General features: G+C 42.5%; 1 protein-coding gene and 1 pseudogene across 9 annotated transcripts in view; both read left to right on the top strand.

The window, feature by feature from the left end:
• The window catches only part of CSNK1G1 (casein kinase 1 gamma 1), a 174,257-nt gene extending 149,429 nt beyond the window's left edge, over positions 1 to 24,828 (top strand). For 6 of the 9 annotated variants that reach the window (XM_028100401.2, XM_028100398.2, XM_028100397.2 and 3 more), the window contains 3 exons: positions 4,203 to 4,313; positions 16,545 to 16,651; positions 24,028 to 24,828. In XM_028100401.2, coding sequence (XP_027956202.1) covers positions 4,203 to 4,313; positions 16,545 to 16,651; positions 24,028 to 24,082 — 273 coding nt within the window. In that variant the 3' untranslated portion in view covers positions 24,083 to 24,828. Of the gene's footprint in view, positions 1 to 4,202; positions 4,314 to 15,725; positions 15,892 to 16,544; positions 16,652 to 24,027 lie in introns of those variants that run through there. The other 3 variants (XM_028100403.2, XM_028100402.2, XM_028100404.2) reach the window with 2 other exon arrangements.
• LOC114206538 (chromatin modification-related protein MEAF6 pseudogene) lies at positions 8,488 to 11,235 on the top strand (annotated as a pseudogene).

Genomic DNA, 24,828 nt, shown 5'->3' with positions numbered 1-24,828 from the left:
GAATAAGAATAGGGCAGGATCTGAGTAGAGAGTTTCAGGCCTCTAGAATGGTTGCTGTGATTTGTCTCAGTGCTTCACAGAATTGATATTACTAGCTCTGTGGGCCTGTGTAGTATTGAACTTGGGAATAATCCCTTCTAGGTTGTTATCAGCGAATCTCAAACATCCCTGATATTTGATATCAAGTTTGTAGACTACAGGAAGGCATTGTTTGCACACATGACAAGTTGCATGGAATAATCCGTCTGGCATAGGAAATTGGTTCTATTTCATGAGCTTAACAGAAGGAAGTTTTTAATTTTGTTAAAGTATACACTTCAGCAACCTTGCCAGCTTTTAAAAATTTCCTATCTAAGGTCTAATAAACTCCAAAAAAAATTATTGAGATGCTTCCTGCCCCATTCTTTCTTCTTCCATCTTACCCCCGCTACCTTAAAAAAATTTTTTTTAATCTTGGAAGTATGGTAAGACAGAATGTAACCTAGTGTATTCATTACTAACTTTTTGGTACTATTCGGTCTCTATTCTTGTTAATTATAGTTGAAGACTATCATTATATAATGAGGCCTAGAAGACTGACATGGGAGCCAAAATGTTCTGTGTAGGTGGCACCTTGCAAATGACTTTGGGAGGCATAAAGTGAAATGGAGAAAGTTCCTTATAAATGTAATCAGTTAATTTTTTGAAGTAACTATATAACATTATATAAAGATTAGGATTCAGTGATTTATTTGCTACAACAGGAGAAAAATGTTTGCCGGCCTTTTGCTTGAGAACAGGAGCTTTATCTCCAATAAGAATTGGAAATAATGTCCAAGCCATAGATGGGGGTGGTACCTCAGGTGTTTCTAGAGTGCATTTTCCTGCCCTTTTGTTAGTGTCCTTCTCCCCACTGTCTGTCAACTAATCCTGGCCAGGTGACTGCTGGGAGACATTCATTTCCTCTGCCCTAAAAGCACAGGTGGTAGTTTTGACTTTTTACACCAGGCTCCTCTAAGTTTCCCCTTAAGTAACTTTTGTTGGCTTTGTCTTTGATTTATGCTATCCTGGATAGTTACTTTCTTATTTCCACATTCACCTACTGGATAGTAAACCAAGCATTTCCACACGGGTAATGCAATCACAGCAGAAGATTTTAAAGTGTTCCCCCAAGGAATTCCCACTGCTTCAGATTCCTGCTCCTGCCTTTGGGGATTTTCACACTCCATGTGGACTTTTACCTTTCAAGTAATGCAGAGAGATTGACCTTGCTGAGTAGCTCTTCTGTCCTTGGAAGCTCCTGGTTGCCTGTTAGATAGACAGGTGTGCATGAGTGGTCTTTGAGAGTGAAGAGTTTACATGCCAGTCTCCTCTACTGGTTTGCTTAGTATGACTATATCCTGTGCTGATTATGCTCAATCGTAACTCTTTGTACACAGCATTGCCTGGAATACCTTTCAGGTACACTAGCAGCATACTGTAGTTGTGACATTCCTCAGTTTCATCTAGTTCCTAGGTACTCAGTTGCTTTCTAAAACTGGCAAATGATCCTCTCTACCATATTAACTTCTATATACCAGTCCTCCCTCTTAAATTCTAGGAGAGAATAGCCTAAGAGTTTAGTATTATGACGAAGAGTAATTCCCAGTGTGATAAACCACCAACCCCAGGTTCACATCTGTCTCTTGGTTTTGTTGCTTTCAGTGGCTATAGAAGGCATTGGAGGGCAATAGTATGGTGTGGTATGTTCTTCATTCACCACTGTGGAAGCATTTATGAAGCAGTCTGGAATTAACACTGTTTTTCTCTTTTTTAAGATAAATAACACACTGCTTTGATAATGGAAATGGAGTGTGACTTTTAGGACTTTGGAAAATGTCTTGCTATTTTTGAAATCTACACAAAAATGTTAATTCCTCCAACTAATTATGTATTTAACTAGAATGAATATAAATAGGTACACAGTCCTGTGAATCAGACAGTGGTGTCAAACCAGACTTCTGATATGTATTTCAGTAAAAATGGAAATAATAGTTGATCAGCTGTCCAGATTTTGTTAAGCTTAAAAGCATATGAGTGTTTTATGTACATTTCTTTCCATTTTCAGCTTTATCTGCCTTAAAAACAAGTGCAAAACAGCATTCATGCAAGAAGTAATCACACTGAACATGTATCCTAGAACTCAAAACAACCCCAAATGGCTTAAAATGTCTGGATATTGTTTAAACACTTAAATTTTTTGAAAACTGACAGTTCTTCATAGTTGTTTAGGAGCTTAAATGTCCTACTTAAATATTACAAAAAGTAAAGTCCTAGAGGAATGGGAGAAGCTATCACTAACGGATAATAGTTATGGGTATTACTTATAATATTAGAACAGATTTATTCTCATGGCACCTGACTAGCTCAGTCTGTAGAACATGCAACTCTTGATCTTGGGTTTTTGAGTTTGAGCCCCATGTTGGGTGTAGAGATTACTTAGAAAAATAAACAATAAACCAGATTTATTATAAAATCTCTAGTACTAAAAAAATAGGAGATTAAGTGCTCTGAGGTTATGGATACTGTCAAAAAGTCTATAAAAGTTATGATTACATTATAAACCACAGCCTTATTTTGGAAAATGAAACATCTGAACTTCTGTTGGCAGAAATAGTCAGAGGGGTGGGTTTTTTGGGTAGCTTTGATTCTCAAATGTGACTAACGGTATAGAACCAAACCCCTTTTTTGTTAGAGAATATAGCAAGTAAGTTAATACAGCTGCCTCCTTACAGAATATGCTCATTCCCTGAAGAATATCAGAAAACATGGCCAGGATCCTTTACACTGGTGTTACCCATGTGGCTTCATATTCCATTAATAAAGGTGAAGTTGTAGCTGATATATGAGGCTCAGGTTTTGTTTTGTTTTGTTTTGTGTTAATGGAAAAAGCCTTTTTGGTCACTTACAGATGAGCTTTAAACAGCTCTTGTCCATGAGATACAGAAGAGGGAGAGTGAATATGAGCCTCAGACCACTACTGCTTTCCTTTTCCTTTTCTTTTTTATAAAATACGACATTGATAGCTGTGAACATCTCTTAAGATTTATTGCATCCTTGCTGGTTTTCATGCAGAGCAGCAATATCACATCCCAAACCCTGCTGTTGTTTATATCAACAGCAATTAAAATTTGATTTACTAATCCCTCATTGCTGCCTCTCCAACTCCTCATTTTTCATTTTGTAGAGCCTTAGGACTGTTACAGCTGAGCATCATGATGTTAACACCTCCTCAGCCATCTGGTACAGGGGAAGAGGCACCTAAACAGATTCTTCAGAACAAAAATCACAAATGAGCAAGATCAGAATAGTATGAGATCTAAAAAACAGGTAAAGAAGGAATGAAGAGAGCCCGAATGACAGCAGAACTGAAAGCAGAACCCAAAAAGGTTTTGGATTGGAAGCCCTCCTTTTGCTGGGGAAAGATCTGCCTTTTGCTTTCTAGAAGAAAGCAATTCATAGTAGTCATATCTAAAACTATTTCTAATTCCAGACTAGAGGCCATTAGCTAGAGGAATCAGGAAAACATTGTAGCCTTACCACCTGCCCCAACTTTTCATATTTCTTGACCCGTGAACCTGTTTTGAAGATATACTTTTTTCATTCTCTTAGATAAGAAAGTATATTCTAGCCAACACCACTGCTCATTTTATCTTAGTTGAAAGTCTTGTAGAGGTTTATGTTGAGAGTGGTGGGCTCCCTATTTAAGGAAAAGCCATATTATCTTGATTCCTAATGCTAGGAATTTTCTGTATTGACTACTGTCTATTTAGGTAGATCTTTAATCAGTGAAATGATTTGTAAGTATGATTGTTCCTTTGTCCAACAATATTAACATTCTGAATTCGGTCTGCTTAGTGGCTACTGAATTTTACTAACATGGAAGCTAAAATTGATTCCAGCTTTTGGTGGTCTTCCCCGCCCCCCCCCCCCTTTTGGTGATTATTGTTTTTCTGTGTCTGGGTGAGGATGGTGTGCTATAGACTGTCATGTATTGGCTCATTAGGCTGAAATGAATGTAGCCATGCTAACTTTTTCTCAGTGCTTTGCAGCGGTTGTTAGTTTAAAATCAAAAATGAAAACAAAACGCTCAGGGACACTAATGTACTTGATTTTGTTATTGCTTGCTGTTGCTTTACCTTTCCTTCCATATCTTGCTCTCATGCTTCCTAATGCCTGAGCAGACTGCATCGTCAGAGCGCCGAGGAGAGTGGGAAATCCAGCCCAGCCGGCAGACCAATACCTCGTACCTGACGTCTCACTTGGCTGCAGACCGCCATGGGGGATCAGTGCAGGTACTTACTGCCTTTATTGCCCTTTCCTGGCCTTCTCAGCTTGGCTGGTGGAATGTTGACTTGCTTCTGAAACTTTGGTTCTTTAGAAAGGAAACTTCCTCCAAGGTTGAGCTGCTTCTATAGTTAACTGAGTATCTGTGTGCTGATTTTCTGCCTAAGTGGACTTGTAAGAATCACTTGTTGATATGATTGTTGGTTGTAGTCATTGACTAAGAAACATCTATATGATTTCTGATACTGATTTCTGGTTAAACTAATCCTATTACCTTGATCTACTCATGATAAATCATAAAATAATGTCAAGATAGAAGTATGTTAGTGTCAAGTATGTGAATTTTTAAGTAGTTTTCAGATAAAGGACTGCATATGTAGCTCATTCCTTGGTGGTATGTGCCTTAGCACATAAGGTGAGAGTGTTAATTGGTCCAAGTCAGCCGTTTCTGAATGAGTACCCAAGAAGTTGGGCTGTTTCTTTTTTCTTTCTGGAATACATGTCTTAGAAAATTATTTCTGATGTCATTTGGACTGTTTTGAAGCTCTGTTGTCTCTAGTACTTAACATCTGTGTCTCTTTACTTTTCTTACATGTCACTGTTTTAATAATCTTTTTTTAAAGATTTTTAATTTATTTATTTGACAGAGACACAGTGAGAGAGGGAACACAAGCAGGGGGAGTGGGAGAGGGAGAAGCAGGCTTCCCGCTGAGCAGGGAGCCCAATGCGGGGCTTGATCCCAGGACCCCGGGATCATGACCTGAGCCGAAGGCAGTCATTTAACGACTGAGCCACCCAGGCGCCCCTGTTTTAATAATCTTAATCCAAATATGTCTCTCAGACTGTTAAGTGACACCACCATTTGGGGCACACAAGTAAACCCTGAGCCACCAAATCATATAAAGGGATAGACAAACCTTCTGCATGTAGAAATGCATCTTGTTAGGCTTGATTGTCTAGAATATGTTTTTTACATGGAGTGATTCATTGAAGATTGTGTTATTCACAGGAAGTCAGGAGATAGCTGTGGTTCTGTTAAAAAAAAAAAAACTCAAAAACATCTAGGTAAAAATGATGGATTGAACACACAGATCTGCTTTCACCTCCTCCTGAGACAGCACTAAAGGAATGATAAAGGGATTTTTTTTGAAAGGCATGAATCCATACAAGGATAGAGAAAACAGAAGAGGCAATAGCAACAAAATGTTAGATGCTGGGCAATTATTCAATGACTTAGGAGTCCCAAGAAAACTGAATCTTGAGCCAATAAAGCCTATTTTCACTGGGTAATCCCCTAAAGACTCAGAAGTTGGCCTTCTATAAGGGGAAGTGTGGAGGCCGTGTGCTAAAATAAAGAAGAGTGGTTAAAAGTCTATTTTCTAAGAAGCCAGAGATCCCTAGATGCTCTCCCCCTCCCCAGCAAAAACCAAAGATTTATTCTTTGGTAAGGGCAAAACAAAGGGTCTATAAATTGGGGGATGTGAGTCACATTTGGGGGTCGGAAGCTATATTGAAGAAAAGGGACAGTAAATGAATGTGTGATCCATACTTAAAAAGTCTCACCCCTCTACTCCTTGCAGTCTCCCACTTTTTTTTTTCTTTTTCAGTTTTACTTTTTTATAGAGAGAGAATGGGGATGGGTGCGGGAGGGGAGGAGGGAGAGAGAGAATCTCAAGCAGACGCCCTGCTGAGGACGGAGCCCAATACTGGGCTCAATCTATATCATGACCTAAGCCGAAACCAAGAGTCAGATGCTGAACTGACTGAGCCACCCAGGTGCCCCAAGAGAGAGACTCTTAAGCAGTGTAGAGCCTGACATGGGGCTTGATCTTATGACTCTGGGGTCATAACTTGAGCCAAGTGCCCCAGGATGCTATTTTATTTTATTTTGTTTTTTTAAAGATTTTATTTATTTATTTATTTGACAGAGAGAGAGAGAGCACGCACAAGTAGGCAGAACAGCAGGCAGAGGGAGAGGAAGAAGCAGGCTCTCCGCTGAGCAGGGAGCCCGATGCGGGGCTCGATCCCAGGACCCTGGGATCATGACCTGAACCAAAGGCAGGCGCTTAACTGCCTGAGCCACCCAGGCGCCCCAGGATGCTATTTTAAAAAGGAACATTTTAAGAGCAAACCAAGAAAAAGAAAAAGAGAGAGAGAGCGCTCTTGGAAATTAAAAACATAAGAAAAATTAAAACTCAAGAGTTTGGAAAGTCTCCCAGAAAGTAGAACAAAGAGAGAGGTTAAAATGACAGAAAACATTTTTCTTTTTCTTTTTCTTTTTCTTCCTTTCTTTCTTTCTTTCTTTCTTTCTTTCTTTCTTTCTTTCTTTCTTTCTTTCTTTTTCTTTCTTTCCTTTCTTTCTCTCTCTCTCTCTCTCTCTTTCTTTTTTAAGATTTTATTTATTTATTTGACAGAGAGAGACACAGCGAGAGAGGGAACACAAGCAGGAGGAATGGGAGAGGGAGAAGCAGGCTTCCCGCCGAGCAGGGAGCCCGATGCAGGGCTCGACCCCAGGACCCTGGGATCATGACCTGAGCCAAAGGCAGACGCTTAACGACTGAGCCACCCAGGCGCCCCAGAAAACGTTTTTCAAAAAATAAAAAATAGAACTACCATGTGACCCAGTAATTCCACTTCTGGATATTTATCCAAAGAAAATGAAGACACTAATTCAAAAAGATATATGCACCCCTCTGTTTATTGAAGCATTACTTACAGTAGCCAAGATAGGGAAGCAACCTAAGTGTCCATTGATAGATGAAAGGGTAAGAAGATGTGTATGTGTGCACACGCACATGCAATATTACCTGGCCATAGAAATGAAGTGTTGCCATTTTTGACAACATGGGTAGACTAGAGACTTTTGTGCTAAGTGCAATAAGTCACATTGAGAAAGGAAAATACCATATGATTCCACTTATCTATGGAATCAAAAAAACAAACAAACAAGAAACTGACTTATAAAAAGGAGAACAAATTGGTAGTTGCCAGAGGGGAGGAGGCAAAAGAGGTGAAGAGGATTAAGGACAAACTTCCCCTCGGAAAATAAATAAGTTGGGGCACCTGGGTGGCTCAGTTGGTTAAGTGTCTGACTCTTGATTTGGGCTCAGGTCATGATCTCAGGGTCATGGAATCAAGCCCTGCATCGAGCTCTGTGCTGGACATGGAGTCTGCTTAAGATGCTCTCTCTCCCTCGCCCTCTACTCCCCAGCCCCCGCTCACTCTCTCTCTGTCTCTCTCAAAAAAAAGAAAGAGGGCACCTGGGTGGCTCAGTTGGTTGAGCAACTGCCTTCGGCTTGGGTCATGGTCCTGGAGTCCCAGGATCGAGTCCCACATTGGGCTCCCTGCTCGGCGGGGAGTCTGCTTCTCTGACCCTCCCCCGCTCATGTGCTCTCTCTCTCTCTCTCTCTCTCTCTCTCTCTCTCATTCTCGCTCTTTCAAATAAATAAATAAAATCTTTAAAAAAAGAAAGAAGTCACAGGGATGAAAAGTACAGCACAGGGAATATAGTCAATGATGTAATAACTTTGGGGGCACTTGGTTGGTTCAGTAGGTAGAGCATGCCGCTCTTGATATCAGGGCCACATTGGATATTGATTAAAAAAATTTTTTTAATGTAATAACTTTGGCGACAGATGGTAACTACACTTATTGTCGTGAGCATTTTATAAGGTATATCATTGTTAAATCATGTTGTACACCTGAAACTAATATGTGTCAACTCTACTTCAATTAAACATTTTAAAAGGTAAGGTTTAAAAAATGAAATAGTATAAAACAAAAAGATAATTACCTCTCAGGAGAATAAGAAATTATACAGGGAAGGAAAGGACCATAGTATATACTCCATGGCACTGTAAATAGTTAATGTAAAACTAAGAATTATCTTGTCAGAATTACAGTATAAACTATAATGGAAGACAAGAAGGATGGAAAAGGTGAATATAATGCCTAAAAATGAAGAAATCAAGATGCATGTTATTTAGAGATAATGGAGGTAAAAAAAGGAATCAGTTATGAAGGAGAGGAAATGGAGTGGGGGAACGAGACTGCTATTTTTCCTAATGATCCTTGTAGAAATAATTTTTTAAAAGATTTTATTCATTTATTTGAGAGAGAAGGATTGTGTGCACTGGTGGGCAGGGGAGGGGGAGGTCCGGCAGAGGGAGAGGCAGACTCCCCGCTGAGCAGGGATCCTGACACGAGGCTCGATCCCAGGACCCCGAGATCATGACCTGAGCCAAAGGCAGAGGCTTAACCGACTGAGCCACTCAGGCTCCCACAATCCTTGTAGAAATAATTTATATACATATACATACATGTCAGTTTTCATCTATCACATTCACAGAAATTTGTAAGTTTAATAGCCTATCCATCTACTATTGTTGAAATCTAAGTTACAACTATTTTAGGGGATTATTTGGCACTATCTTTTAAAATCTTAAAATACTGAATTCAGTGAATCCAGTTTCAGATAAATGTTCCTCAGAAATGCACAGATACCGAAGATACATGTTCTAGAACAGTCCTGTCAAAGGAAATGAGTCATATTTGTGATTTTAAATTTAATCACAATAAAAAGGTAAAAATAAGCCTTAGCCCAACATGGCGATCCACAACTAGGCGGCGCCGCCGCAGATCCCGGACACCCGGCGGGAGCTGGTGGATCTCCTGAAGCGGAAGCAGGAGCTGGCGGAGACACTGGCAAACTTGGAGAGACAGATCTGTGCTTTTGAAGGAAGCTACCTGGAAGACACTCAGATGTATGGCAATATTATTCGTGGCTGGGATCGGTATCTGACCAACCAGAAAAACTCCAGTAGCAAAAACAATCGAAGGAACCGGAAGTTTAAGGAAGCTGAGTGGCTCTTCAGTAAATCCTCAGTTACTTCAGCAGCTGCAGTAAGTGCATTGGCAGGAGTTCAGGATCAGCTCATTGCAAAGCAGGAGCCAGGAAGTGGGACGGAAAGTGATTCTTCTCCAGACTTCCACAATCAGGTGAATGAGCCCAGCCAGGAGGACCCTGAGGGCCTGGACGGATCTGTGCAGGGAGTGAAGCCTCAGAAGGCTGCTGCTTCTCCTTCCTCAGGGGGTCATCACGGCAGCCATAAAAAACGAAAGAATAAAAACCGACACAGGATTGATCTGAAGTTAAACAAAAAACCACGAGCTATTAGAAGACTCATTAGTGCAGAAGCTTCCAGGCTGTAGAGCCCTGCTTCCCTCCTCCAACCTCACAAAGATACATACTGCTCACCTGAGTGCACGGCCATCCATCCACCTCTGCTTTCCCAGACCCAGTGTCTGTGACTCAGAATAGTTCTGAAACGTGGTGACAAGTCATTTCTGTAAGACCACATTGGATCATTTACTGTGTGTCATTTTTAGTAACAGAACTGCAAGAAGACCAAGACATGGTTATAATTCCAGCAAGTTGCTAACTGTGCATGTCTCCCTTCTTGGAATGAATGTGTCCCTCCAAACTGGCTGGCACCAGTTTCATCTGTGATACCCATTGAAAAATGTTCTCTGGTTTTGTTTTATGCTGAAGGTAGAACATAGGTCACGTTTCAGAGGGAGGCTGTAAATATTGGGCATTTTCTTATTTTGTTTGTGTTTTATTATTTTTCTATTGTTTTTACCATCTTCTTTGGGGACTTTTGTAATGCTGTTGTACAGCTCATACCTTCCTGCCGTCATATCTGATCATCTGCTTCATGCAGTTGCCAATGTTCTTCACTGAAAATAATCTGGTTTACCATAAAGAAAATGGGGAACTTTGCTCTGTGTTTTTGCAGGGGGGAGGTAAAGAGGGTTTACTTAATAATTACCTATCTTAAATCTTTCTGCATTGGAGGCAGTTTCATGTTCAAGGAACAGGAAAACCTGAAAAACCTAAGTTAAATCAATCCTTTTAAAATAGATATTTTTATTCTTTTATGTAAATAAAATTTCGCAGGTGTTGACTTCTCAAAAAAGGGGTAAAAATAAACAGGTGAAACTAACTTTAATAATATATTTAATCCGATTTAAAACACTTCAACATGTAGTCAGTATTAAAAATAGAGAGGGGTGCCTGGCTGGCTCATTCGGTGGAGTGTGCGATTCTTGATCTCGGGGTTGTAAGTTTGAGCCCCATGTTGGGTGTAGAGACTACTCAAAAATAAAATCTTGAAAAAAATTATGAGTTTTTTTTTTTAATGGAGTATTTGAAATCTAGTGTGTATTTTACTCTTAAAGAACATCTCAGTTTGGACTAGCTACATTTTTAGTGCTCAGCAGCCACATGTGGCTAGTAGCTACTGTTATTGATGCTGCAGTTCTAGAATGTTTGTTGCTGCTTGTTTCTAATACCAGAAAATCTGATGCAACTAACTTTTTATCAGTTGACCGTTAACTAAAAAATAAAATAAAATTCGTCATGAACGAAACAAACATAATACTTCCATACAGTGGCTAGAGATCTCTGGGCCTTATGGGAAATGTCTAAGATGTGTTGTGGAAAAAGCAAGTTGTAAAACAATGTATGAAATTTAGCCCCATTTTTATTTTCACACATATGCAAAAAATATATATCAGAGGGATAACATACACATATGTTAGTATATGCAGAAGAAAAAAAAAACAGTGTAGAGTAGGGGAGGGCAAATACAACCAGTTGGACAAATCCCACCTTCTGCCTGTTTTTATAAATAAAGTTTTATTAGAACATAAGCACACCCATTTGTTTATATATTGTATATGTCTGCTTTCATGCTCCAGTGGCAGAGCTGAGTAGTTTCCACACAGACTGTGTAGTCCACAAAGCCTAAAATATTTACTACTTGTCTTTTTATGTAAATACTTTGCATAACCTTGTTCTCAAGGAAGATGTACTGAATTTCCCACTAGCCACATCCATGTGATGATGTCACTGGAAACTTGCACTTTTTATGTAGTCTTTTTTTTTTTTTTAAAGATTTTATTTATATTCATGAGAGACACACAGAGAGAGAGAGAGAGAGAGAGGCAGAGGGAGAAGCAGGCTCCCAAGGAGCAGGGAGCCTGATGTGGGACTCGATCCCAGAACCTTGGGATCATGACCTGAGCCAAAGGCAGACGCTTAACCATCTGAGCCACCCAGGCGCCCCTTATGTAGTCTTTTTAAATATTCTAGTTTGTTTTTTTACAATAAACATGCTTTTTAATTAGGGGAAAATGCAAAGATTAAATAATTTTAAAAGGAAATTACCTCATAATCAGGCATATCTGGACGGTTTAATAGATTTGTGTTCCTAGAACACAGAGGTGCTCCTTTGGACAGTGCTTCCTGTTGTCCATTGTGAGGGATTGTCTTTAAAATTAGAGTTGATTAGAGTCTCTGGCAGCACTTTTGGAAAATGCAATCTCTCTCTACTCCCTATAAACTTAGTTCTGCCAGCTTCCTTGACAGTGGGTAGGGGACAGGCAAGTGTACCATTTCCCTAATATTACATTAAGCTCTGGTGCTCCTCAGTACATCTGCCTCTTTCATTGTACCCCCAGTGTGTGTATACTCATAAAGGCTATGCTTTTTGCAAACCAAATCAGCCATACTTTTCTAACACAACAGATGCCCACATTATTTTCAAGTTGTCTCACTTCCCAAAGGTGATGTGATCAAACCATACTTACCTACAGACACCACAATCCTGGAAGGGAATGCAGAGCATCAAGATGAGAAGAGTTTGCTCTGATAAGGCACATGGAGACTCCCATTCTAACCTGTTTAATAGGCAGACCTCCTGCCCCCATGGTTCCCATCCTGCCACTGTTTCCACAGATCTTCCACATATGGAAGATCTAAATTCAAGAAGGCAGTATATTTTTCTCTTTCAAAAAGATGATTCCAAAGTTGTTTAAATTAAAATATATAGGAAATATCTAGAAAGCTCCAGGACGAAGCAAAGGCATGAGACTTAAGAATGACATTTAACTTTTAACTAATATTTACTTGCTCAAATCTTTATAATTTTTAATTACAATTCTTGTTGAGGTCAGTAGTAGTCTCATTTTACAGATAGGAAAGCTAAAGTACAGAACTACCACATATGTTAATTGTGAGAAGTAGGATTGAAATGTTGATTGTCAGCTGAAGTATTTTTTTTTTTTAAAGATTTTATTTATTTATTTGAGAGAGAATGAGAGATAGAGAGCACAAGAGGGAAGAGGGTCAGAGGGAGAAGCAGACTCCTCGCCAAGCAGGGAGCCCGATGCGGGACTCGATCCCGGGACTCCAGGATCATGACCTGAGCCGAAGGCAGTCGCTTAACCAACTGAGCCACCCAGGCGCCCTCAGCTGGAGTATTGCTTCCTTTGGTATATAACTCGTTTTTCTTCATGGTCATGTTTTGAAAAATGGGGTTTAGTAACTCAGATTTTTTTACTTAAAATATTAAATTACTTATTAAAAGAGAACCAATATTAAGGACTAAAGTTCAAAATAGCACTTCACCTTAATCTCTTTCAGGTTAGTCCTTTAAGATGTGTATATTTTTTAAAGATTTTGTTTATTTGACAGAGACAGTGAGAGAGGGAATACAAGCAGGGGGAGTGGGAGAGGGAGAAGCAGGCCTCCCGCAGAGCAGGGAGCCCGATGCGGGGTTTGATCCCAGGACCCTAAGATCATGACCTGAGCTGAAGGTGACCCAGGCACCCCAGTCCTTTTAAGATATTAATTACTTTGGTCTTATGTGATATAGTCAGAGGAATGTCAGCTTAACTTTAATAGTGATTCCAACAAAATAACTTTCAGCATTCCAGGTACACAAATAAGCTTATTTTTTAATGAAATTATACTAAAAATTCAGTACAAAGGGTATAAAAATGATACTGCTTAAAATACTAATAATTCATTACATTCATAAGGGTGTTTTGGTTTGTTTTTCTGTTGTTTTTTATGGATTTTTTTTTTTCTTTTTAACAGTTTTCTTCAACATCCTTGTATTTAACTGCAATAGTATTTATGAGGTAGACAGGACCAGGGTTGTGGGCCTGGTCTTACAGAACTAGAAACCAGGGCTCACAGAGGACATTGGTGTGGAGCGAGGCCTGGAGTCCAGCTCTCTGGTCACCTACAGGAGCGTTTACTCCACTGCACGTCTAGGCAGCAGTTCAGTGGTTTGACAGACTGTCCCTCCAGTCTCCAAAGTGGATGCTCTAAAGACCTAGATTAGCAGGGTATTTTAGGTATAGTTAGGTTACAAGTTAGACACCTGGTGATTAGGTTCCCATTTGTGCCTGATTCATTTGAGACCAGGTACTCATTGATACACACAAGATGTCCAGTCTGTAAAATGGAAATAACCTCTTCTTCCTTAGATTGCCCAAGGGCACTGCTTATGGGCCAAGTGGCAATTTGTAACAAAGAGAAATTAGAGCGCCTACAACATGTGAAACACTGGACAGGCGCCATGACCCAAAGTCATCAAGCAGTTGGCAGTGGTGATGCTTGCTGACTCCCGCTTTGTCTGTCTCAGTAGAGGCCAAGACATTTTCTTTTTCTTTTTTTTTTTTTAATGTTTTATTTATTTATTCATGAAAGAGAAAGAGAGAGGCAGAGGCAGAGGGAGAAGCAGGCTCCCCGCCTAGCAGGGAGCCCAATGTGGGACTCGATCCCAGGACCCTGGGATCATGACCTGAGCCAAAGGCAGACGCTTAACCATCTGAGCCACCCAGGAGGCCAAGACATTTTCTTTAACATCTTGTCCATTCCTGAATTGTTCTTTAAGAAACAATGATTTCTCCTCTAGCCCTCTTGCTGGCAGAATGAATTTACCAGCATGATCACCAGCATGCAGCCAGAATGTGCCCCGGGAAATAAATGTAAGCTGAGGAAGTTAACAGGACAATGTTAGCATGAGGGGCTGTGCTTCTTTACTCTGTAAACCTTCACTCCTCACATTTTGTTTTTGCTGTTTATTGCCCTTCTTATTTTGAAAATTTCAAATTTATGGAGAAGTTAGTGGTTGTGGTGGTGGTGGTAGTCAAATGAACCTGTGCATATCCTTAACGTAGATGAATGATTATTAAGATTTTGCCACATGTCTTTCATTCTATGGTGGTGGCGTGGGGGGTGGGGGGGAGTATGTGCTAAAAAGTATTTGAAAGTAAATTGTAAACATCATCACATGTTATCTCACAATACTTTACTCAGTGTGTCCTAAGAACAAAGACATTCTCTCATGTAATCAGTACCATCGTCGATCTAAGAGATTGAATAATAATTCCATAATATCTCATCTACAGTCCTTATCACATTTCCAGTTGTCCCCCAGATTAATTTTATAGGGTCCAGGACCTAATCGAGGTTTGCATTTGCATTTAGTTCTTAGGCCCCTTTAGTTTCTTTCAATCTCTTAGTCGCTTAATCTCTTTTAGTCTATAACACTTACTCCTGTGTTAAAAGGGGGGGAAAAAGTTTTTCAGAGTTTTTTTTGAAGAGTCCAGGCTTGCTGTCCTATAGAAAGTCCCACATTTTGGGTTTGTCTGTTTTTTTTTTGTTTTTGTTTTTTTCCATCATACTTCTATTAAGATAAAACTTTTTTTTTTTTTTGGCAAGAATATTACATAGATAATGTTATATAATATTTATTATGTCCTGTCAGGAGATAAATAAGATTGAGTGGTTCCATTAATGAGATGTGCTAAATTTGATCAATAGCAGATCCCTTGGGTAAGTCCAAATTTAATGTTGTAGGTTTCTTTGACTAGCCATATAGCATTGTTTCAATTTTTTTTAAGCATGTATTATCAATAAGAACAATAAATATTTCTGGTTTAGAAATAATGGTCAGTAGAGAATGCTACTAAGAGTGTTTACCTTGTGTGCCCTTTATTCTTTGAATAAATACCCCAAAGAGCCCTTACTCTGAACATTTCCTCCTGCCTGCCTTTTTATGATTATGCTTGAAATTTTTTCCAATAAGCTGCTGGTGAGGAGCAGCTCTAGAGGGAGATAAGAATAAACATTTATGGAGGGAGAATAACAGTAGTATGAATACTTACTGAGCCATTTCCATGTACCATGGCACTGGGCTAAACACTTTGTGTGGATTGTCTGCACAGGAACCCTATTAAGTGTAAGCAGCATTGTTTCCCCATTTTACTTAGGAAGCTTAGGCACAGAAAGATTGAGGATCTTGCCCAAAGACCCACAGCAAGTAAGTGATGGAACTAGGGTTCACACCCAGGGCTGACTAAACCTGGAGCCCATATCTTAGTTACTATGTATGTTCTGCTACCGTATTGTGTGCCAGGTATCATACCAGACACCATCTCGTACATTTGCTTGTGTAATTCTCACATCAACCTGTAAGAAACCGTCTCAATTAGATGAAGTTACTTACCGAAGGGCATATGGTATCGTTTATCCTATTTTGTGGTTCTCTCCCATGTTTCAGCCAAGATCTTTAACAGCAGAGTGGTTTATCCAACGGGGTCCCTTTTCCTACTTCCCAGCACCCACATAAGCAGGAATCATGTGCTGGAAATGAAACCAGGTGACAGAAGCAGCTGCACAAGCAAGAGAAGCCTGATCGGGTCCACATTAACCAGATGACAGGAGTGAGAGCCTTCAGTTACAATTCGGGGACCATCAGTGAGAAGTGGGATGACAGTGAACCTGAAATAAAAGTTGTTGAAATAAGACTGGTCTTCCAAGGGAAAGCGTTTCCTTACCGTCTGCCCTCTCACTAGAGAGGATGCGGCAGTCTTGTTGTTTGAGTAACTTCAAACCAACGATCAAAGCCATGAAGAAATTTCTGAAGGAAAGTGTGATTGCTTATAGTTTCTGATGCCCACTATTGATTTCTTTTTGAGAATTTTTTTCCATACCATCACTGAGTCTATTTATAATTCTAGCATAAGAAACTGAGAGAAGTGGAATGAAAGAGAGTACCATGACCACTTTTACAGGCTTTTTGTGAAGATTAAATTCACACACATGCAGTGTAGCGGGAGTGCTGACACGGAGTAGGGATTCAGTATGGAAGTTACTATTATATAATTACATCATTGCATTTTGTGTTCTCACATGATATGGTCCTGGGAACCTTACCAAATGAGGACATTTGGCCCCTCAGCTCAGGAAGACAAGCATTCCAGACACTGCCTGGTTAGTACCTAAGCTAGAGACTAGAGCTCCCCTAGGGACCCTCTCTGGTGCTGGCAGGAGGCTCCTATTGCCATGGCGTCTGTCACACTCCATCTTTCTGTTCCAGGTGGTTAGCTCAACCAATGGAGAGCTGAATGTCGATGACCCCACGGGAGCCCACTCCAATGCACCAATCACAGCTCACGCCGAGGTGGAGGTAGTCGAGGAAGCTAAGTACGTTCATCTTTCAAGGGGGCTTTTGAGTCCTGGGTTGAAAAATCTTCTCTGTCTTTTCCTTTCTATGTGCTGCTCATCTCAGACGGGATTCCTCATGCTTGTGTCCTCAGCTTTCTTCCTTTGACCATTTTATTTTTTGCATGGTACCTTAAGGCTGCTTCTGCCCTTCTTTAGCTGTGATTTCTGGGAAGACCATCACATTTTTCTAGTCCACATGGGGCAAAAGCCCTAGTGAACTGAAAGAAGCATGGTATAAGAGGTAAAACGGATAGTAGTCATGAGCACCTTGGGTCCCCTGAAGCTTCTTGCTCCCTGTGGGATACAAAGAAAAATCTGCTTATCTTAAATCATGGGCCATACTGAACAGCATTTGATTTCTGGTTCTTGGCTTAAGAACTCTGCATGTATAGTCCTGGAGCCAAGGGTTATAGGGCCATTGTGTTCTCACTTAAATGATTCTGGACTCAGAGAAACTCTGGTAAGTCAGGCAAGATAGTTTCTACACCTGTGAGGAAGAGTCTTGGGAGGAGAGGAAATCACCCTATCGGGGAGGGGTGAGTCCATTCCCTTTTCTGCTCCTCTTGCCTGTGAATGTGTTGCCCTACCCGTACCACCAGCCCTTGGTGCTCTCTGCATGGCGTGTGGTTAAACTCTTAGCATATGGGGTAGAAGGGGGAAGGGCTGCCAGTTCTGCTGCAACAGCAGCATTTCTATCACTTGTTTCCCTTTTTCCCCATCCCAAATTCCAATCCAGACTTAAACTCCAAGAAGACATGAGGTAGGGAGAGAGAAGTCCTTTACAAACCAGTAACTGCTGCCAAGCCTGATATGGATGACCTTTCTTATAAACCCTTTGAGAATATTCAGGCTATCCCAGTATCTTGTTCTCAGAAGCAGACAACATACGAATAGTGACACTGTGTCCCAGGTGCTCTCTTGGGCCCCCACATGGCCTCAGTATCCGCCAGAATGTGCTTACACCTCTGGGTGTGAGGTGGTGGGAGGCCAGTCAAGACCTGCATTCTTTCTTCCAGCTACACTTTGCATGCTTGTCTCCTGCCCATCTGTATGATCAGCTCACTTTGCTTCCAAGAGGTCATTGCCTTGGAAAGCCAGGATTTGGGGATTCCTACCCAGGAGATAAAAAGCAACTCAAGGATGACTTGGACTCTCTTCTCAAGTCCCTGCTGACCATAGGCAGCTTCAGATGCTCCTCTCCTGGTTTCTATAAGGCCCTGATAAGCAAGGAAGGCAGGGGGAGTTTTTAATGCCGGGAAGAGACCATTTTTAGTAAGGAAACATGCTCTCTATTCTCAGAGACTTTGCAGCTTTTAATGGTACTCTCGGTTTTTCAGCTTCCGTGACAAATTTCATTCTCCCAAATAAAGAGTATAGTACTCCTTATCCTCTGGGTTCTCAACCTTGGCTGCACTTTGGAATCACCGGGGGCGTGTTAGAAGGTATATATCTGAGTCCTGGCCCCAGAGATTCTGATTTTATCTGGGGTTATGGCCTGAGCATCAGGAAATTTTAAAGTTCAGATAATTCGAATGTGTGGCCAAGGTTGGGAATCAGGGCTCAGGGCACTAAGCATGTTCTGGTTTAAACATTGTCTGGGCTTGAAAGATGGCTGTCCCCATTCCCACCCCACCTCACTCCCAGTTCATGTGGCTATTACTTTGAAGGCTAGGCATTTAGTTCTGGATTTAATAGTGTACTTTGAATACCAAGATTGAATGGGCTTTCATCTTATAGTATGTCTTATACAGGTTTATCTTTTGAACCCATTCTCTCACTTCGTTTTGGTAAATGTGTACACTGATTGTGTATGTGAGTGTGGTGTCTGTGTCCTGTGTGTAAAATATGGGGCCGTTCACACAAAGAGATTGCAATGTGGTGAATTCTGTTCTGGTATATTCTAAACTCTAGGACATGAAGAGCATTTAAAGTCTCCCCATTTAGTGAAAAGGACTACTGGGCCTCTTTGCTGCCTGTTCCAGGTTTGGGCCTTCTGAAATGTGTGGAAACCAGAGGGGAGCAGTTGTATTTGCCCAAATGTCTTCCAAAAGCTCAAAGCTTAGGGCATTTTGTGTGCTGATTCCCCTAGTAATCTCATGAGCTACCAATCCGTCTTGCCCAGGGAACTCTCAGCACAGCTGTGTGTATCTCTTCTTGGCTGTCTCTGTGTTTTGGAGGGAGGGAGAGGTAGCCATGAATCCACCTGCTCTGCCATTTTCATGGGGAGAAGTCACAGCTAGAGAAGCATGAGACGTCCCAAACAACCCTCATTGCACGCAGCTGTGATGCCCTTTGTCCATGCAGCCTGCTTGTGGGAAAAAGAGGGCTGTTGCCTATGTTAAGATTCAAGCAGGGACTGGGGAGATACATGAAACCTTCGCTTTCAAGCTTTTGAAAAAGTTTAGGTTCCTCACCCAGCTTGTTTTTGTAAAGGAGGAGAGAGATAACAGGGTCTTGGGTTTTGTTCTGTATACGAAACGAACATCTAACTGCCCTTTTCTTCTGCTTAGGACCCATGTCTTTGTTTAAATATGATTGGAAGGGGGTAGTGAGGCAAGGCAGCTTTTTGGTTGATTTTTGTTATGGTAAAAATAGGAGTTCTTGGTTATCCACCGACTTTAGCTATAACTTAGCAATTTCTCCTGGGAATGAACAAGAATGGGATGTAGGCCCTTATCTGAGCACTTTTACCTTAGTCCAGAGCAGGGACCCTTCTTGCTCTGCTTCAGCTCCTACTAAAATAAAGTGTTGCTGAAGCCTTCTCCCCCCTCCCCCAGAGGAAGAGCTAACTACCAGCTGCTTTGGTCAGGCATGTCGGATTTATAGAAAGGCTAGCGACTTCTCTTTCCCTCAGAATGGTCAGGAGGTCAGCTTCGCACTGTACAGTAAGACTTTGTGTGGGAACCAAAATGGCTCACTTGGTGCTTGATTGAATTCTTACAGGCAGGATCGTTTCCTCTTTCTCCTGCTACCTTACTGGAAATTGCCCAGGAAAACCCACTCTGGGGCTCCCACCAACTCTTTCTGTTTTACCTTTCCCCTCACTGAGATGTCCCGCTCCCTCCTGGATGCTTCTGTCAGGCGCCTGCCCTCTCCACCTTAGTGTGGGGGCCAAGTGGCCTGGGTGTACTCACGCTACCTTGACAGAGGAGGAAACAAAACGCAGACACATACTGCATGTTTGCATGGCTCACAGGGAGTCGCTTCCGCCTCACCTCTGTGGACTAATCTCTCTCTCTTTCTCTCTTCCTTTCTGTGTTTTTCTCTTTACACACTCTGTAGCTGCCTGAAAATGCTCAACCTGTGGTGAGTCCCTCTCTCCAGTCCACATGCTAGGGGAGCGGACCAGACTAGGCTGGGATTGGCACAACCAAACAACATGCCTTAGGAACACTCAATGGCTTCCATACGCCGCCTTGTGCCATAACCACCCAGACTGGGGAACTAGATCCACAAGGTGGGGATGGGGCAGGCCTACACCCAGGAATTAATCTGTTCCTTCTTTCCTTTCAAACCCATCTCATCGCTATCTCCTCCTGTTGAAACAACATCCCACAGTATCCAAAATTCCCTTTCTATGTTTAGCTAAGTGAATTGTCTCCCAAATTACTAGGCCAGAGATGATCAGACAGAGAGGGACAAGAGCAGGAGGACAAGGTTACTCTATCAGCTGTTTAGATTATCATTCACAATGCCAAGGGCAGTTGTTGCCAGTTAATCTCACATTCTGTGGCTTGGTCTCTCACCTGCAAATTGGCAGCTTTGGGAAAAATCCATGACTTTTCTTTTTGATTCAGCTGGTTCTTTCATCTATAGAATGAGTCTCTCAAAAGGAGCTCCTTCTTGGGGGGAGAAATGGACATTTTGTTCTTGTTGTTTTGGGGGGGTTTTTTTGTTTGTTTTTCGTTTATTGTCTTTTTTTTTTTTTCCTGTCAGAGTATATTCAGTGGGTCAGGGGCTTACTCAGCTAATGAGTTATTGGAGCCTGTCTTTTCTGCTCCTGGAAAAGGTTCATTGAATGCATTCTTAGGAACAACAGGAGCTACGTGGGAGGGGAAGCCCTAGAGAATCCACATTCAGTGAGGCACATTCTTGCTACAAGAAAGAGCCCTCTCGCCAGCTTGCTTCTCAGCTGCTGCCTGTGACCTTCCAGGTACTCCTGACCTAGTTGGTCTGTTGCAGTCTGGAATGAGAACTCCCCCACATCGTCTGCATGCATGGGGTCATGTTCTACATGGTGATAACAGCCTGCGGGGGTTCTGTGGTCACTTTGTTTCTGTTTGTCTTCAGGGACTGGGTTGTACACCAGTTTCTGAACCCCAGCGGTCTAAGCCAAGTTGCCTACAGGGTTTCTCCAGGGACAGGGCTATGTGGAAGATAACAAATGGGTTTTATGGAAATAGAATCTGTAGCCTTATGGTACTGAGGAGTGCATTTGGCCTGTTTATCTAGCAAACATGTCTGTGTAAATCTGACATTGTCATAGTCTCTGTTGCCCTGTGAGATGTCAGTCGCATCATCCTGACTGCAAATACAGGGCCTGCTGTGTGCTCATGCAACTCTGCTTGGAACTCTAGGAGGTTCCCCTAGAGCTTAGGTACCATCTGGCTTATGTATTCCAGAAAGCTTAGGTGCCATCTAGCTGTTGTAGAGCCAAGACATACATACTTGAAAGGACGAGTAGTTCTCCAGGACACTTGTTATTACCCCCCAAGAGGTCACTGTGGACAGGAATGGTCAAGAAAGGCTTCACGGATATGGTGGGGCTTGAGCCAGGTATTAGAGCAAGGGAAGAATGTGAAAGTACACTCAAGAGGAGAAGCGTAGCAAAGGGATAGCTGAAGGGGAGAGGGCCAGGACGTAGCAAGAGAGCAGTGTGGGCAAGGTAATGGCTCGCAACTCTGGGCAAAGAGCACGTGGTAGGGAGCTCACAGGTCTGGGCAAAGAGCACGTGGTGGCTTGTGAGTAGGGAGACTGGATTGATTCTGACTCCAGCATGTTAAGAACTTCTGGTCATCCAATCAAAGAATCGACTGGAAGAAAACCTACAACACAAGAAGCGTTCATCATCACTCACCTTCCTTCTCTTCGGAGAGTAAGACATCTGTATGGAGTTAGTCAGTGGGCTTGGTCTGGGGTGTGGGGCCTGTTTCCTCGTGGCTAGAAGTATGAGAGGCTTCCGCTCCTGCTGAAGTGTTCCATACTGTAACTAGCAAAAACTCCTCCAGGCCTCAGAACCACGGCTCCCACTCCCCTCCAGTCAGGTGAATTCGGCATGGCACATCAGGTTATGATGTGCTTGCAAGCAGACGTTAATTCTTAGGACTTGCCTTGAAGGAGGTAAAATAGTATAATTTGAAATGGACCAAAATAGTATTTCAGACTTCATTGTGATTGCTCTTATTAAAAACACAAAATCCTCATTTTAGTATCCTCCAAAAAAAAGAAGAAGAATAGAAATTGACTTAAATGTTAGTGATGTCTCTGAAAATCATGGTTAACAGGGAGCAGGTAACTCCATTGAAATACTGGTGCTCCCATGAGATTTAATTTGCCTTGTTTAATATTAATTTCAAGACTTTCAACTTGGAAATGTCCATTTTCTAAAACATATATAATAGAAAAAGACCATTTTTTTTTCCTTTGAAGTCTTCTCCAGGGAGAAGACGATCTTAAACAATCAAAAGTATTGGTTATTTTTATTTAAAAAAGTTTATTCAGTCTCCAAATACACATGCCACTTTGTTTAGTGACTATATTCACACCCATTAATAGTATTTCATGGGGCACCTGGCTGGCTCAGTCAGAATGTGGCTCTTGATCATGGGGTCATGAGTTTGAGCCCCGTGTTGGGGGTAGAGATTACATAAATAAATAAACTTAAAAAAATAGTATTTCACAAAAGTCACTGATATCCTCAGAAAAATCTTTTTTAAGACCCCCTTAAGAAGCTCCTGTTTCCAAAATTTTCATGTTTGATACATCTTGGTACAGTTAAAAGTTATTACCTGTATAAATGTCCGTTTCTGCATTCTGAGAGAATTTTTAATTTTTAATAACCTGTGTGTGCTCCAAATTTTTAATAACCTGTCCATTGGGTGTCAAAATACCAAGGGGTCAGACTGAAAAAAGAGAATCTTAGCTACAGTGGAGAATTTGGAGACATGGGAAGTAAGCAACAGTTTTTCGTTTTCATATGAATAGCCCTGGCATTAAACCCAGAGGGATTTAAGCAAGAGAAGCAGATAGAGTTTTCTCTGAAAAGCTTTCCTTTCAAGGGTCAAGTTTGCAGGCTGACTCCCCTCCACCATCTAGCATCTTTGACTCATCCACACCTTCTGGCGCTCACATCCTCATTTCCAATGTGTCAGCTTCCTGGGAAGGACCTCTCTCCTGCACCAGCGACGCCACTGCCTTCATCACCCCCTTCTGTAGTTAGTCACTGTCGCAGCGAGAGCTGCTCCCCATTCCAGAGACAGGAGTAAGGAGGGGTGCTTGGGCTCAGGGCTATTGCCCAGGGAGTAGCACGTGGAGCGCGGGTGAGGGGAGTAGGCCCTGACCTCCACCCTACACGAGGGCCGGTCCTCTAACCCTGTCGGGCCCAGCAGTGGCAGTCTCAGTAGCTAAGCTGAGGACCCTGCAGCCACGTGCTTGCCAATGGTCAGCTTTCTGGGCTTTGGCACCGGTCCCCTCCAAACCAAAAGTGGGCTGTGCCGATTTCAGTCAGGGGATCTAGGCTCACTGTTCTTACAAGATTCGGGGTTCCACCTGCCTGCTCTGGGTAGCTGGGTGGGGTGGGGATGGGAATGCGGGCTGGAAAGAATCCTTAATCCTTCGTTGGCGGCATCATGAGCTTCTGCTAGAATTCCAATCATATTTTGTGGGGGATTTGTTTGCCTCGGTTTAGCTCCATACCTGCCGGCTACTGAAGCAGCATTCAGTCATTTTGCTCTCTGTCTCAAGGGGCCAGCAATGCAGGCTAGTCTTAGGTAGCTTTGAGGACCCCCCAGCCTTGGTTTTAGATAGAGATGAGCTATGTGGGCTGAGTAGGAGACTGGGAAACAAGCCTTCTTCCTCCTTCTTCCAAAGATGCCTGTTTTGGCCCTGCCTAGCCTGCAGCCTTTTGATGATCAGGTTTGGTAGCTGCAGATTGAAATGAAGCAGCTATTGCCTTTGGCTTTCCTGGCAGACACTGCCCACTGCTTCCAGTGTGTGCACTGAAGACGGGGGTGGCCCTGTGGGTGGGTGCCAGGGGGAAAATCCACCCCCCAGCCCCCACAGTCAGCAGAAGCAGGCAGAAGCTGTTCGAAGGTGCAGGCCTCCCGCACTGACTTGCCATGTTACTTGTGCTCCAGGTGCTGTTGTTTCTTCAAGAGGAAAAGGAAGAAGACTGCCCAGCGCCACAAGTGACCAGTGCCTCCCAGGAGTCCTCAGGCCCTCGATTGCACCTGCAGCTCCTGCCATTTTTCATTGGAAGGGACTCCTCTGTGGGGGAGGGTGGAGATCCAAACCAAAAAGAAGAAAACAGAGGCCCCCAGAAGGAGCCAGTGCGGGCAGCCAGGGCCCGGGGGGGTGTCAGTGGCCACCGCCGCCTGCCTAAAGCTCTGAGCAGGTCCCAGAGCGGCGGCCCGTCCACTGCTTGCCCCTGCGGCTGCCTGGTTGACTCTCCTTCCTATTGTTTACAGTGAAGGTGTCATTCACAAAAACTCAAGGACTACTATGCTCTTCCCTCGTGTAGTTTACTCCTGGTTCTTGCCCCACCCTCAACCCTCTCCAGCATAAAAGCTAGTGCATTAAAGGCTATGTCTGCTGAAGGAACTCCAGAGGGTGGGGGTGTGGCCAAGAAGGCAAGGGGAAGATGGCAGGCCTGGGCAGGAGAAGAACCTTCTCCAACTACCAGGCGTGCCTGGCAGCAAGGCTCCCTCCTCTGTGCCTGTGCAGCCTCCATCCCCAGCTGGCCACGGGGTGCAGGTTCCTCCCTCCCTCCCTTCTTCTGTGAAGTTACACTGTCGGACACAAGCTGTGAGAAATCTGCAGTCTACTGTCCCCGTGTGTTGGCATTCTTCGCTCTCTTGACAAGCGAACTCTGTTCTCCAGACGGTAGTAGGACAATGCAAATTGTTCTGATCAAAGGAAAAAAAACTGACTTTATTGCA

This window comes from Eumetopias jubatus, unplaced genomic scaffold, assembly GCF_037043125.1.
Source record: "Eumetopias jubatus isolate StellerSeaLion01/CBP00866 unplaced genomic scaffold, mEumJub1_p1.0 scaffold_7, whole genome shotgun sequence".
Classification (NCBI taxonomy): domain Eukaryota; kingdom Metazoa; phylum Chordata; class Mammalia; order Carnivora; family Otariidae; genus Eumetopias; species Eumetopias jubatus.
This window is presented reverse-complemented; position numbering and strand designations above follow the sequence as displayed.